This window comes from Corythoichthys intestinalis, chromosome 4 (assembly GCF_030265065.1).
Source record: "Corythoichthys intestinalis isolate RoL2023-P3 chromosome 4, ASM3026506v1, whole genome shotgun sequence".
NCBI classification, from domain to species: Eukaryota; Metazoa; Chordata; class Actinopteri; order Syngnathiformes; family Syngnathidae; genus Corythoichthys; species Corythoichthys intestinalis.
In genome coordinates this window covers 44,892,578-44,909,794 of record NC_080398.1, presented here as the reverse complement: position 1 = coordinate 44,909,794, position 17,217 = coordinate 44,892,578, and the positions used below count along the sequence as shown (strand labels likewise).

The 17,217-nt window shown below is 38.5% G+C and overlaps 1 protein-coding gene across 1 annotated transcript; it reads right to left on the bottom strand.

Annotated features, from left to right (window-relative positions):
• Window positions 1–970: 970 nt before the first annotated feature.
• gpr20 (G protein-coupled receptor 20) lies at window positions 971–5,995 on the bottom strand. Its single transcript, XM_057835304.1, has 7 exons — window positions 5,989–5,995; window positions 5,619–5,869; window positions 5,265–5,531; window positions 4,944–5,188; window positions 3,590–3,674; window positions 3,386–3,511; window positions 971–1,144 (listed from the first exon to the last, which is right to left on the bottom strand). Exons 1-7 carry the CDS (start codon window positions 5,993–5,995, stop codon window positions 971–973), a joined length of 1,155 nt encoding a protein of 384 aa, XP_057691287.1.
• Window positions 5,996–17,217: the final 11,222 nt, after the last annotated feature.

The window sequence follows — 17,217 nt, the reverse complement described above, 5'->3', positions numbered from 1 at the left end:
TAATCAAATTGCTTTTTTTTTTTTTTTTTTTTGTTTCTTGAAAAATCTGGAGGAAAAAAATGACGCACTGTAAAATACGTACCATATGCATTGTGCGCCTACATTTTTAATGACCTTGTATTCAAGCTCCTTAACCAAAGTATTTCTTTGCTAAAATAGTATCAATCAATTAAAAGAAAACTTTGAATTTTCAATGTGTTTCCAAAACAAAAAGATTTGTTCTAAAATGATTACCTTTATGATTGTTAAATGCAATTTAATAATAACAATAATTTATAATCGAATCTATTTATCTCTACATCATTACAGATATACAGTGTATAGTTTTCCCCTCCAAAATCACAGCACGCATTTATTTGTGAATATCTCAGTTACAGTTATTCATTTGCATCCTCAAGCAAGGCAATCTCTACTTGAGTAAAATATTAAACCTCATTTCTGACTTCTCAAATGACACTAGTTTTGTAACACTCAAGGTTGGTCAGGATCTTGTCTCGGTCTCGACGCTCAAAGTTATGGTCTTGTCTCGTTTTCGAACTGGCTGGTTGGGGTGGGACTTGGGAAATATCGCCAAGACCAGCACTTTAATTTAAGTAATGTGACCGTAATCGAGTGCCGAGCCATTTACAGTACTGTTGAGTTTCATAATGGCTTCGGAAAAATATTGCCATCTGCTGTACAAAATGGGTAATTGTTTGATGACATTGACTTGAACTCTCCTGAAGTAATCAAAGTCATAAATAATATTCATCCAAACAGAAGGTCTTCCATCAGATCTAACTTCCATTGCATTCCTATGTTAATGGTAACACATGATTTCTTTGCTTCCTCCTAAAATGTAAAATATCAGACGAGTGTGGTGAGTCTTCGTCAACTCAGTGATGAGTTGCATTTGTCACATCAATGCTGTCCATCAAAGTCCAATACAGTGACCATCCCATAGATGACACTGCTAATTCCTCAAGTGATTTTACAATGTGTGAATTCCCTGAGCGTCTTTCTCTGATGAGGGGGGAATGGTTTGCATCATAATCACAATATTAGGGACAGCGTTGGCGACCTCCTTAGAACTGTGCTGCATGCTGATGATGTCGCCGCTGCTTTGCTCTGCCTCTTTCCGCTGGAAAATATTCCTCATAGTCGCCTGTGAATGAAAGGGAGGAGTCTGTTATGACCAAGTGATTCTGTGAAAAACACAATTAATTATTGATGATACAAATTACCGTAAAATTAAAAATATATACAGAGCAGTAGGAAAGGAAGAATTGTAAATGTTTATTTGTGCTGTGGTAATGCTACGTTGCAATTCAATCACTTCTTGTTAACCTCTGATAGGACTTAAAGCAGTAATGTGAAGTAATTTCTTCACATGCCAAATAGGGTCACAAGTAAAGTAATTAAACATTGTCCAACAAATAAAGCATGAAAAAATAATTTATATGTTGTATACTTGACAAAATAATCGCGTTTCCGAAGTTCGAGCCTGAAAGGGGACGAACCCGGAAGTGATACGTCACACCGGGAACAGCGATGGCAGCTCCATACATACGGCCACCATACAAAGCCCTACAAACAATGATTCAAACAGCGATATAAGCGATAGATCGAGCGCAAGGGAGGAGATCCAAGTTTTTGAAGAGTTGGAGGAGGAAGAGGTGCTTGGAATTTTATGTTGGACCTAACATGTATTAGCAAGACGCTAATCAGGATGCAGACAATGTGCCTAGACTACCTGACATGGAATGGATACAAGACCCATTGAGATTGCAACATTGGTAAGATATAGGCTGTTATTATTTTCATGATTTGAAGTTGCAGGCATTTGCACATAATTTTATGTTTTTGTCTATCTGATGACATTGTTAAAAAAAATAATAATCAGACTTCATGTTCATTTTGGCAGATCCGGCAGCTCTCGTGCATATAAAATAATAATATAAAAACGTTGGGGGGAAAGAAGGAGATGAGTCGTCGATGGCTTTCTCCACTTTATTGTGGCAACAATAAGAAAACAAAATAATAGCGGACTGCCGCCACATTCGACCGTGAAGTTTTGCTTCTCGCTGATCTCCTCCTCGCCTCCTACTCCAGCGTCTCTTAAACGGATCGTGCATAGTGTCTTGTTATGAGCTTTTTGTTTACAAATGTATCGAACACACGACGTGCTGACAACTTTGTCTCTTTATTACCACATGGAGCAGTTCTTATGGAAAAGTAAGAACCTAGCTCGGCACAGCTCTCGGCAGGAAGTGGCATCTAACGGCGTGAGGAAATGTAGTTTTTTCACACAAGCAAACTCACTGCCAACACGCTAAATTGTCACCTGCCAGCGGCTCTCGCGAAACAAACTAGAAGGCTATCTAGCGATCACCGTGAAAGAAACACCGAACCGCACAAATGCAATGCAATGCTTGAAGCATGAAGGTGGAAATACATAATACAAATACAAATAAATGTGCACAAACTCACCGGCGGTGTGTGTCTCTTACTGCAATGTGACCGTGAATTACCGCGGCGCCGACCCGTTTATATGCACATCCACACCAGTTTCCCGATTGACAGTGGATTAACCCTTTCGGACAAGATCGTAGATAACGCACAATTTAAACACGCCTAACCTAGCGGACGCAACAACTATGATCAGGGATTGCCACGAGGTAACTTTCGGCTAACGTCGCTAGCTTATACTGTTCATTCCACAACAGTAGGCAGCTATGCTTTGACAAAGTCATCAGTCATCTATCCAAAAATCACACTTTTTGGCAAATCCTTGATCATAAGCAGACCGGTTAAGGAAGCAGGCATCTTCGAAGTGTTTGCAGCAGAGAACACTACTCGATGATGGTGTGAAATTCATTCGCTTTGTGCAAACGAAAGATGTCCATTTACGTGCCCTGCTATCCTTTGGCCACTCATACAACTTTTCGTCTTAGTGAGAACAAAACATCGCCCCACACCGCTGTGGCATCTTACCGAGAAGCAATGCAACAAACAATACTGTTCTATGGCGGACTTCCCTCGCACATCTAGGTGTGACGTAATTTCCGAAGATTGCTGAAGAAAAGCATTTTCGTTGACAAGTGCGTTGCTATGGGTTAAACAAAGAATCTGGAAGGATTGCGTTAAAAAAAATAATGAAAATATGCTTATAACTGTTTAGCCATTGATATTATTCAAAAACATGGTTGGCCAACCTTACTTCACATTACTGCTTCAATGTTAAAATTTCCTAAAGAAAATAGTCTCAATGGAAACACTTTGATAAAATGTTGCAGGACAGCACTTTGATTGCAACCGACAATAAGAATGATGGCATCAACCCTTCTGCTACTATGACAACATGTGTAACATGAATGTATCACAGTATTGTACAACCTAGTCTTACCCGGAAGTTGTTAGTCACAAAGCAGTAGACCACCGGATCCATGCAGCTATTCAGACTACTGAGCGTGACAGTCAAATGGTAGATGATCGCGTGGTGAGGCATATCGGGATAGAAATAAACCACCACCTACAAAGTGGACAGCCAATGCAATATCCCTTTTTAATAACCGAATTTGATGATAGCAGTCCAGATCTTCTCACCCACCTGCCGTATGTGGAATGGTGTAAAGCAAACAGTGAAGATAATCAGAACTGTGGTCAGCAGCTGGACAGCCCTTCTCCGTCTTTTCCTGCACGGATAAACATGGACACAATCTCACTATCACCTTGTGTACCATTTCTCTCCTTTTTAGTGTGTGTTTTAACTTCAAAAAACCTTATTCCCTGATCTGTTTATAACTGAATGGCATTGATTAATATTGATTACTCTATTTTTGGCACTATAAGGCGCACCTAAAAGCCTTCAATTACCTCATAAACCAATAGTTCACTTCATAATCCAATGCGCCTTAAATATGGATCAATATTGGTTAACAATGGCATGGCATTCACTTTAGCACAGCTCTATCTAGTGGATGTAATACGCAACCACTACTACCGATACAGTGATCCCTCGATACTTCGCGCTTCAAACTTTGTGCCCTCAGTCCACCGCAGATTTTTTTTTCAATTAAAAAAAATAAATAAATAAATGCAGAATTTTTTAGTAGCTGTTCCAAGCCGATCACGTAGTCGCTCACTCTCGCTCCTGCTGCTTTTCTTGGTTAGGCAGTGCACTGGAGTTGCTTATTAAGGTTAACGATGATTGACAGACTTTAAGGTTTGATCCAGCCAGAGACGTTTGGAAGCAGAAACTTCAAAGTGCGGCATGCGTCAATCATCGCTTAACTTGTTAAACAGTTGCTGTGGCAACTTATTGTGTGTAAGTGAGCAGCTTGAGCAGATTTGAGTGGACTCACTTAATGATGCATTTAATAAAGACAAGCATTTTTCTACTGTGTTCTTGTTTAAAGATAATTTGGTGGGACAGTAACATGTTTAACAGGAATGGAAAAGAGTAAAAAGACATGTCTTATATGTATCTTTCGAATGCTAAAAATGAATAAATACATTAAACACACACACAAAAAAATAGGGGGGCGCTAATTCGCGGTTTTTCACTTATCGCGCTGGGTTTTGTTCCCCATTAACTGCGATAAACGAGGGATCGCTGTATATGGAAGCTATTTTAAAATAGGACATTTATTGAAAGTGCGCCTTATACTCCGATGTGCCTTATAGTGTGGAGAATACTGTAAGTGATAGTTTTGTTTTATCCAAATATTTGTTAAGGTCTTATTGATTGATAAGCTTTGTTTTAAAGTCCTGTGGGTATCATGGACAGCACAACGTCAACAATACAGGGGCACAATTTAAGCCTATCCAGATCGTGCCTTTTGATCTTTCATTCAGTCAACAATCGGGCATGCCGAAACTACTCAACAACATAGAAGTAATTATTAATTAGTTTTTTTTAATACTTGTAAACAACATTTATTTGATAATCTCATTTATTTTACCTGCTCTGTTGCATCTGGCTGTGATCGGCAAGCGCCCACACGATCCGCAAGGTGAAGGCCACAATGATGACGAGGGGTAGAAAGAACTCAGTCAGAGTTAGGAAGAGGAGCTTTGAGAGGCAGCAACCTGTACGTTGGAATGCGGTGGATAGGAAGGAGTAGGTGACCACAATGGCAAACAGCCACACTGAGATACACACACATTTGGCCACACTGGAGTTACGCCACCGACGCGATGCTCCAACCTATAAAAAAATGAAAACAACCATTTTCACTGATTAAATATTAAGATTATTCTCCATCTACAGCTATTAGACTCGCCTGCACAATCGCGAGGTATCGGTCCACACATATACACGTGAGGAAGAGGATGCTGCAGTACATGTTGACAAAGTAGCTGAAGATATGCAAGTAGGAGCAGATGAGGCAAGCTCCTCCACTGTAGTAGAGCAGGATGCGTGTTGGCAGAGAGAGATTGACCAACAGGTCAGTCACAGCTAGATTGATGGTGTAAATCACTGAGGAGCTCTTCTGCTTGGTGCGTAAGCAGAAGACATAAAGAGCCAACGTGTTGAGCACCATGCCCACCTGACATAGGAAAAGAGCTTGTCAACAGTTAACCATAATACGAAACAATATACGCACGGCAAAAGTTTCTGAATATAAATTACCAACCAGGAAAATGAGGGAGTTTATGACCATGAGCGTAATCCAAAGTTTACAGAAGTCATTGTAAAGTCCTTCATCCAAATGAGCAAGTTTTTGAAGATATGCCTCCATGCCACTTGAATTGCTGACAGTGAACATGTCAGCATGGCCAACAAGTGGAGTGTTGGTGAGAGTGCAGGATGCTGTGCTGTTTGCACTCATGGTGATCATGATGGACACTGCAGATAATGATGAAAGCTGCTGATGTTGAGGGGCACCTTAATGAGAATAATCATGATAAAAGAATATAAGTGTGAATCCTGCAAATGGGATAAATAATACATTCAGACTATGTGAATGATTAGATAATTTTCAGACTGTTTTCTTATGTTCTAACTGTACATTTACTCTTGATTACAATTTGTTAATGTATGATAAATTACATTTTGGAAAGATGGATTGATGGATAATTGTAATTGAACTGGTACAACAGTTATATTACACACTACACAGTAATTCTACTTTCATGCATTCCACCCCACATAATACTTGTGTAGCCCCCGAAAGCACATCACTTGTATCGGCTATAGCAAAATTTCAGCTTGTTGTCAATTTTTAAAATGTTGAGGTATGTTGTTGTTGTTGTTTTTTTTTTTGTTAAAATGGAATAGTTTTAAAATTCTGATTCCAAAACCTGGTATCTGGGCTCCACATTACTCTTAAATGGGAGCATTTTGACCATAAAATCTGACACAGTGCAAGTAAATTTTTCATCCACCGATGCCTGTTTTTAATTTGAAATGAAATTGTTCGTTCTATATGCTGTAAATAAATTTGAGTTGTGTTGAGTTTTCATTTGTGTCTACCATTTTCTTGTGGTGTGGAACAGTACTGCATCGTAGGGAGAACTATTAAGCTTGAGAACGATAAACCGATATGACCGGATATCCGGTTTTACAGGTGAGAGATACAGCTGTATCGATAGTAAAGTTACCATTCGACAGTAACTAGCCATTAAATATTCAATGAACCGATAGTAGAGATAGAATTCGGCTATCGCGAGCACAAGAATTGGCTTCTAATGCCTAGTTCAATCCATTGCTTAATATGATAATAATTTAGCTTTTACCTCACATGCTGCGCTTGTGTCATTCACCACACAGCGCACTTAGATTGTGACCGCCTTCGTGGTTGCCTCAACTTCCCATTCATTTCGGCAGAACCGCTAGTAGTCGCCGTCATTACCCGATCGTCACGGGCGTGTCATAACAACGCGAGAGCTAACAAAACCACTGTAACGCACGCTCCGTAGCGTTTTCTTCACAACCCAAAACGAAACTAGTAGTGGCAACGAAGCAACATGCTAAAACAATGGACAGTTTGCGCACCACGCCAACGACGTGCAGCAATTGATTTTCAACGCACCCAGGAAAACAAAAGTCGGACTTTGAATTGACGAAGGCAGCCAGATCTGTTCGCATGGTACCGAGCTAGTGTGAAGTGGTACAGAGATCGTGAGTTTTTAACCCTGAAAAATAACCCACTACAATGGTGGAAAGGGCAGCACGATCTGCTGGAGATATTGTTTCCATGAACCGCAGTCTACTTAAACATGAACATGTGGATCAGTTGATCTTCCTCAAGAAAAATCTGCCCTTCAAAAGAGATATAGACAGTGATGAGGAATAAAAAAATGTGGAAGCACAGGCATAAGTGAATGACTTTGCTGTGTATAAGGTTAAAGTAATGATTATAGACCTGTCTGTCTAAAATGTCATGTTTTTATTCCCCCAGTAATACCAGTGGTAAAGCATAATTCATTATTTATTTATGATAACACTAACAGGTTTAATTCTTTTTTTCAAGAGCTGCTGCATATATTTTTTTGCTTGTAAGTTGTTTACGTTAAAAGTTTGCACTTAAATTGTGTTCAAAACACCAGGAAATACAGTAATTAAATTACTGCACTTTTTTGTTGTCTGACACTGGAGTTTTATTGTATTATCAATCCCATCCAACAAAATGACGGTCATATAGTAAGCCTTATTTCTTTTCTCATAAAAAAAATAAAAAATAACATTGGTATGAAATGTTGTTGTTTAATTTTGCTATTAAAAAATGTGGTCTTTTTTATATTTTCAAAATACTGTACAAACACACACAACAAATGTTTACTATCGTATCGTTTTCACTCTGTATCGAACCGTATCAATCTTAAACTGTATCGAATTGTATCGAATCGCTCGGCCTAAAAAATGTGTAGTTTTTTAATCGAATCGTAACCTGTGTATCTATATACATATCGAATCGGCTTCATGCCAGAGATTCCCAACCCTAAAAACTATAAGTCCAAGTAGGTCTAGCTGCAGCTCACAGTACTCGGCTTCCCAGCCTGTCCTTCCACGCCCCTTTCTAGTGAAAAGGGGTTAGGTGTTAGGATTTTTGGTGCCAACGTGGAAAAAGGGTTCAGGTTTAAGGTTAGGGTAAGGGTTTGGGTCGTAATACAGGCCGCAGCTGGACCCTTCTCCCAAAAGTAGGCTCCACTACTAATGTAAATAAAGCCCATCCACAGTTTATTTATCTCTCTATTTATAATGTTATTTATTGCAACAGAATGAAAGGAATATAAATATGGTAGTCATTTGTATTTCTCATCAAGAGAAATATTTGGATATGAACTCATCTTAAAAACAGTCGTACGCAGCAAATGATTGTCTACACATATTAGGGTATAAGAGCAAGATATGTGGTACCCTGTGGTAAGGGGAAAAAGGCTTACGTAATGCATATATGCTCAATATATTTTGGTTTATTTCACATCATCCAGACAAAGTAATGCACTAGAATTGATAAGAATAACATGTTGCACTGTCTAAGTGAGGTGTGAGTAATGTGACTTGCTTTTGAGACAAAAGCAAAATTCACAATGGTATTCACTTACTGTCATATATGTAATTTTTCATTTTTACTGGGTTACACTTCTTCATTGTAAAGACCAACAAGAGAAACAATGTTCAGGGACAAATAACAGTGATAAGTAATACATCACAGTGACCTTTACCCATTGCAGAGCACAAGTAAGTCTTCAGCTATAAATTACTGCTTTTGTAGCCATCCCAAGTAGAAATTACAAGTCTCTTATTATACCTACGATCTACAGTGTTTTTCATGGAATAAAGCAGCTTCTGGAATTGAGTCTTTCATACTGAAGTTAAATGTAAGAGTTGTTTAAAAAGTATATACAGCATATACACGTATTACTAGTTCTTTTTTTTCCTGTCTTACATGAGATTTTCATTTAATCATCAGGTAGCTTGGGTTTAATCAAATTATTTCATTTGTTTTCACACAGTGTTTTTTTTTCTTCTTACACCAGTATGACAGCTGAAAATGTTACCACAAATGTTGATTAAAACTTTCATCTAGTTTTTTTATGCCCTTTACAATTGATGCTAGAGTATATTAAGGATCTTCTTTTTGTTTTTTGCTTTTTTATTTTATTATTATTATTTTACATTAAATGTAATGGATTGAATTATTTTAAAACGGGAAGAGCTTAAAAATCAACAAGTATCACTTAACAGAGTGTATCAAAGTTAAGAGGTTTCACTGTAATTAATGGGAAAAACGCTTTGCAAGTTTGATCATAGCATTCAGTCTCTGAGTGTATTTACAGTTTTAGGGAGAATGCATGTGTGCCCTCTTAATGGAATCACTATGTATTTATTGCTAAGTGTATACGACATCAATACATTCAAAACTGTCAGCGTGTTGCTGTAAATAATATAGCAAGTAAAGTGGTGATGCAATAGAACCAAAGAGACACAGGGAAGAGTCCAGAGGGCTCAGAGGCACAACACAAATAAATTCCAGCAGCGTGGGAGTCTCTATATGCCTGTGCCTAGAGGAATATAGCAAACGAGAAATGGAACAAAGATCTCACGCTGTCCAGCATGAAATTATTGCATATTAGAGAGCCCCTTAAGGCAATGGCCACATTTTGTTGCTGTAATAACTTTGATTGAAGTGCCATAAATGTTCTGGCTGCAGGAAAAGTCTATTTGTTGTGGAATAGAATGTGCAGATTGGACTAAAATACTGTAGCATGTCCACAACTTTATTTATTTATAGAAAAACCCAAATAATTTGACATCCTAGGGTAACTCTGATTACTATTATTACACAATTATACAAGACTTGCCAAAGCCAAGACAATGAAAGCAGAGAAAGTACAGTATCATATTTAGACTTACCATGCGACAAAACACAAGTAGGCCAGTAGAAGTCTCATGGGGTGCCGACGCTGGGTTCAAATCCTTGAAGCAATGATGTTTTACAAGCAGGATTTTGCATCTTCATCTTTGTTCACACCTGATGCTTTGCCCTCTGCAAGTTCAGGCAAATTTCATCATCGTGTGCCTCTGTAGTTTTCGTTTATGAAGCTCCATGCATTGTTTCCACATTTAATTCACCAAAGTGTTCTATTGTGTGCCATCCTGTCTTTCAGTGTTTTTCTTCTGTCTTTCTCCACTCCTCCCTCCTTCTTACGCATTCTAAATAGTCCCCGTTTGGACCTCAGACAGGAAGTGTGAGTATCTGTTTACATCTGGATTGGACATGCATGCCCATTGAATATTTCACTTTTGTCACAATGCATGCACATTTATGCAGCATGGTGGCTTACTGGATAGCATCCGCTTCACAGTTCAGAAGCAGCTGGTTCAAATCTAGGCTATCAACCTTCTTCAGTTAAGTAAACTAGTATTCATGCATTTAATCTCTGTGTGAGCGTGGGTTTTTGACATGTATTCAAGTTTTTTCACACTTTCCAAAAATACCTTCTCCAAAGTCAGCTGGCAAAGGCTCCAGCTCACCTGTGACCGTACTAAGTGTAGGAGTTACAGTGGGGCAAATAAGTATGTAGTCAACAAAATATTAGAGAGGCCTGTAATTGTCAACATGGGTAAATCTCAACCATGAGAGACAGAATGTGGAGGAGAGAGAAAAAAAAAACAGAAAATCACATCGTTTGGTTTTTAAAGAATTTATTTGCAAACCATAGTGAAAATAAGTATTTGGTCAATACTAAAAGTTAATCTCAATACTTTGTTATGTACCCTTTGTTGGCGATGACGGAGGCCAAACGTTTTCTGTAACTCTTCACAAGCTTTTCACACACTGTTGCTGGTATTTTGGCTCATTCCTCCATGCAGATCTCCTCTAGAGCAGTGATGTTATGGGGCTGTCGTTGGGCAACACGGACTTTCAACTCCCTCCACAGATTTTCTATGGGGTTGAGATCTGGAGACTGGCTAGGCCACTCCAGGACCTTGAAATGCTTCTTACGAAGCCACTCCTTTGTTGCCCTGGCTGTGTGTTTGGGATCATTGTCATGCTGAAAGACCCAGCCACGTCTCAACTTCAATGCCCTTGCTAATGGAAGGAGATTTTCACTCAAAATCTCTCAATACATGGCCCCATTCATTCTTTCCTTTACACAGATCAGTCGTCCTGGTCCCTTGGCAGAAAAACAGCCCCAAAGCATGATGTTTCCACCCCAATGCTTCACAGTGGGTATGGTGTTCTTCGGATGCAATTCAGTATTCTTTCTCCTCCAAACACGAGAACCTGTGTTTCTATCATAAAGTTCTATTTTGGTTTCATCTGACCATAACGCATTCTCCCAGTCCTCTTCTGGATCATCCAAATGCTCTCTAGCAAACAGCAGACGGGCCTGGACGTGTACTGGCTTCAGCAGGGGGACACGTCTGGCAGTGCAGGATTTGAGTCTCTGGCGGCGCATTGTGTTACTGATAGTAGCCTTTGTTACTGTGGTCCCAGCTCTCTGTAGGTCATTCGCTAGGTCCCCCCGTGTGGTTCTGGGATTTTTGCTCACCGTTCTTGTTATCATTTTGACTCCACGGGGTGAGATCTTGCATGGAGCCCCAGATCGAGGCAGATTATCAGTGGTCTTATATGTCTTCCATTTTCTAATAATTGCTCCCACAGTTGATTTCTTTACACCAAGCGTTTTACCTATTGCCGATTCAGTCTTCCCAGCCTGGTGCATGTCTACAATTTTGTCTCCGGTGTCCTTCAACAGCTCTTTGGTCTTGGCCATATTGGAGTTTGGAGTGTGACTGACTGAGATTGTGCACAGGTGTCTTTTATACCGATAATGAGTTAAAACAGGTGCCATTAATACAGGTAACGAGTGGAGCCTTGTTAGACCTCGTTAGAAGAAGTTAGACCTCTTTGACAGCTAGAAACCTTGCTTGTTTGTAGGTGACCACATACTTATTTTCCACTCTAATTTGGAAATAAATTCTTTAAAAATCAAACAATGTGATTTTGTTTTTTTTTCCACATTCTGTCTCTCATGGTTGAGGTTTACCCATTTTGACAATTACAGGCCTCTCTAATTTTTTCAAGTAGGATAACTTGCACAATTGGTGGTTGACTAAATACTTATTTGCCCCACTGTATATACATATACTAGTATATGAATAAAAGAATTATCATTAATGGGGATTCATACAATTTTGATGTTTAGCATTATAACAAGGGGTGAAAGTGGCTAGAATTTGTTGCCGGAACTCTCCGACGTGAAGGTCGCCATGGAGCCAGAAATTGTATTTATTATTTCTTTTATTATTATTATTATTATTTTATTTAATTTTTTTGGGTGGGGGTGGGTGGGGTGTGGGGGGGCAAACTTCTTCAACTACATACAAAAACTGATTCATTCAAAATTGTATTTTTTCAATGATATGCAAAATAAAAGTTAAAAACAGCTATAACCCCAACCTCCATCTCCTAATTTTTATTTTCCCTCATTTCCTCACATACTAAATGCCAAATCTCAATGTTAACTACTTAAGAACATAGGATGTATATTAAAAATTAAGTTAATGTAGACATTTACTTTAAAAAAAAAAAAAAAAAAAAAAGATATAAGTAACATACATTCAGAAAAATAAGTACAAATTACTTATATAATGCAGAGTGAAATGGAATATATTTTGAATATCGCGCAAACATTGACTTTTTTTAAATCATAGGGAAATGAATAAGTAGCCAAACATAAATGAAGAAATATAAGTCCAAAGTTCACATTGACAGCTAAGATGTTCTTAACCTCCCCATCAAAGCAAATAAAACTGAATATGATAAATAAGCCTCCCCAACTCTTTCGTTGCTCTTAAAGATTTGATCCATTTTATGTTGCATTCCCCATTTTTTGTCGCATCAATTCAACCTTTTTTTTTTTTTTTTTTTGCTGTTTCAGAAAACAACTTTTTTTTTTTTGCTGTTCCAGAAAACATGCACATTTGAACCAATCAGAGCTAACTATCTCTGCTGATCACATGTCAGTATGTCAGCCAATTGAACAGATAAATGAATCCAGACGTTTTGCTTTGCTGCGTGCATTCGCACATTGACGTGACTCATCATCGTCAGACTCAGATAACTGCAGCATTTGGGGAAACCTCCATGCCGTCCGTGGACTAAAATAAATAATAAATATCGGTGGAAACGGGTTACGCTACACAAGCACTTTATTATGCTTGTTGTTAACACTTGTGTATGTAAATCTGATGTTGGTAGATTGTTTTCTTCTTGAAGATGAAATGCATGTGTGGCAGCTTAGCATTTAAAAAAATTTTTTTTTTTTTTTATACATAGTGTTTTGACAGTTGCCATCATATTTTTGGAATCAAAGCACCGTGTACCGGAACAGCATTCCGGCCCTGAATCTTATACCGGAACTGCGTTCCTGACCGTTCTGGCCCACTTTCACCCCTGATTATAACTCAAGAAAAGTTTATTTCTAAAGATGTAAATTATTTCACTACTGCCATTATGACTAGGAATCAATTTGACATTTTTACAAATTTGTTCACATCATAATAAATCATATTGTTGATGTATTATAGCCATATTTAAATTCAACATTCCACCAATTAATCAACTGGTTAATAGAGAGAATACATAAATATTTATGTATTCATTCCCTGCAGAGCTTATGTTTGTAACAAAATATTTAAAATATGCATTATATTATATTATGGCAAATTATCTCACTTTTGAATGGATGTAAAAGGTCCGAGCTGGACATACATGGAGTTAGTGACATAATTTGCCGGATGACACAAAATGACAACCGTCATAAGCATTCATTAATGCCCATGATAATGTCATGTCATAATAATGACAGTCTTATGATGCTGCTGTCAACTAAAGTGTTACCTATTACCCCAAATAAATCAACAAATAAGCCACACTGTACTATAACCCGCAGGATTCAAAATGAAGGAAAAAGTAGCGGCTTATAGTCCGAAAATTACGGTAATAGGCCCCAATATTAGATACAACCAGAAGAACTTGTAAATGAGATTCATAAAGTGCATAACCCTCAAAACTCAACAACGGGAACAGCCATTTGACATATGTATAAGCTGATCATTAGGAAATTGTTGATTGAGTGGTATTGGAAGATTAACTTATAAACAATACAGGCAAAATGGAAAGCATACATTATTTTGTTATTAACAGCCTATACAGAAGCTGTTGGTTCCCCTTTAGTCTGGAATGCAACAAAAAAGGAATTAATATTGGATAAAGGAAGTTGAGCGACACCCACACCTACACAGCCTTTGCAATGCAAAACTCACTATTTGGATGTATTGCCTATCAATTAATTGGTCTTTAGTATCTTTTTCTTTTTCTCCAGTCTAATAACGACCGCAGTGGCTCATTATTCATTAAATGAAAGAAATGTATTTACTCCATATTATATACTAATATTGTAGCCATATAGTGCCTGTGGATTTCATATCATGGCCCTCAGGCCTCTGCTACATCCCATGTGACAGACTGCGACAGGTTTGTGTCTCCTGGTTTCCTGTCAAGAGGATCATCATCATTCACAGTTTGGCAGCGTTCCTTGGAAACATCCGGATAACGGATGTCTGGAGGGGGGCCATGGATCAACCTGTTACTGAGCACCAATGCAGAGAGATGTAGAACTTAGGGGACAGAAAAGAAGTAAAGGTCTACATGTCAAAAAAAGGTTAGCCAAAGCAAATGAATTCAGAGAACGAAGGGGGTAGTTTGGAATCATTAATCTGAGAGTATACACATATAGAGATGACAGGTGGATCACGGGGTGACGTATATTTGTATGGGAGTGTGACGGTCAACACTGACGTTCCAGCGTGTGAGTCAACCAAGGAGAACTGAAAGACTCTTCATGTCAGGAATTAGCTGATGATGGACGATTGACGGTAAAGTTTCTGCACCTTTTACTATTCTCCGTCTGTTCTAATGATGCATGACTTGATATATTTGTCAGGGATGAAAGGCCGATAGATGGAGGTGTCTGTCCTTCACTTGTCTCTTTCTGCAGTTGTTTGACATTTTTTCCCTAAATTTGATGGAATGTTCAGATGTTTGGGGAAAGATTGCTTGAATCAACAGCCTATAGTCCAATATGAATGGAAAATGTTTAAAAGCAAAAACCAACCTAAAATACAGTGTATTGATGAAATTCAGGTGAAACAATGAATTCTAAAATACTAACCTAAAATCAACACTCACCGCTTGATTACGTGTGATCATGTGGCAAATTTGAAAATCAGGATCACTGTGTGACCCTGGGAAGTGACACATTAATTGTCCACTTGTTACACACATCAAGGACACATACAACAAAATACCACCACATAAACCCTAGATTATATAGTCCTTCTAAAAAAAAAATAGCATATTGTTATAAAGTTCATTATTTTCTGCAATGTATTGATAAACATTACTTTCATATATTTTAGATTCATTACACACAACTGAAGTAGTTCAAGCCTTTTATTGATTTAATATTGATGATTTTGGCAAAAAAGTCAAGAAAACCCAAAAATCCCTATGTCAAAAGATTAGCATATCATGAAAAGGTACTCTAAAGAAGCTACTAACCTGAATCATCTGAATCAACAAATTAACTCAAAACCCCTGTGAAAGATTCCTGAGGCTTTTAAAAACTCCCAGCCTGGTTCGTTACTCAAAACCGCAATCATGGGCAAGACTGCCGACCTGACTGCTGTCCAGAAGGCCATCATTGACACCCTCAAGCAAGAGGCTAAGACACAGAAGGAAATTTTTGAGCGAATAGGCTGTTCCCAGAGTGCTGTATCAAGGCACCTCAGTGGGAAGTCTGTGGGAAGGAAACCGTGTGGCAGGAAACGCTACATAACCAGAAGAGGTGACCGCACCCTTAGAAAGATTGTGGAGAAGGGCCGATCCCAGACCTTGGGGGACCTGCAGAAACAGTGGACTGAGTCTGGAGTAGAAACATCCAGAGCCACCGTGCACAGGTGTGTGCTGAAAATGGGCTACAGGTGCCGCATTCCCCAGGTCAAGCCACTTTTGAACGTGAAACAGCGGCAGAAGTGCCTGACCTGGGCTACAGAGAAGCAGCACTGGACTGTTGCTCAGTGGTCCAAAGTACTTTTTTCAGATGAAAGCAAAATTTGCATGCCATTTGGAAATCAAGGTGCCGAAGTTTGGAGGGAGACTGGGGAGAAGGAAATGCCAAAATGCCTGAAGCCCAGTGTCAAGTACCCACAGTCAGTGATGGTTTGGGGTGCCATGTCAGCTGCTGGTGTTGGTCTACTGTGTTTTATCAAGGGCAGGGTCAATGCAGCTAGTTATCAGGTGATTTTGGAGCACTTCATGCTTCCAGTTGCTAAAAAGCTTCATGGAGATGAAGATTTCATTTTTCAGCACGACCGTCACAGTGCCAAAACCACTGGTAAATGGTGTAACAGGTAATTGACCATGGCATTACTGTGCTCAATTGGCCTCCAAACTCTCCTGACCTGAACCCCATAGAGAATCTGTGGGATATTGTGAAGAGGAAGATGAGAGACACCAGACCGGACACTGTGGATGAGCTTAAGACCGCTATCGAAGCATCCTGGGGCTCCATAACACCTCAGCAGGGCCACAGGCTGCTTGCCTCAATGCCACGCCGCATTGAAGCAGTCATTTCTTCAAAAGGATTCCCGAAAAGTTTTGAGTGCATAGCTGATATAATTAATTGAAGGTGGATTTTTTTTTTTAATTAAAAAACTTTTTTTGTTTTGGTCAGATGAAATATGCTAATTTTTTGAAATAGGGATATTTGGTTTTTCTTGACTTTTTTGCCAAAATCATCAATATTAAAGCAATAAAAGGCTTGAACTACTTCAGTTGTGTGTAATGAATCTAAAATAAATGAAAGTAATGTTTATCAGTACCTTACAAAAAATAATGAACTTGATCACAATATGCTAATTTTTTTAGAAGGACTAGCACATTGTCAACAATTCAGAGGTGCTATTTTCAAAGAATTTCTTAACTTTAATAAAGCTTCACTAGTTTCAAAAGTAATAAGTACCATTGCCAATTATTTATTTACATATTCAACAGATTTTTGTCAGGGATGAGAAATGTTCTGAAGATGTCCGGGCATATATTTATTATTTTTAAAATACATAATTACTTATTCCAAATACGCCATGTTCTTTGACAGAGCATTTTTTTTCTTTGGTCTGGAGATACAATTGCGATTTTCAGTAACAATTTGAGG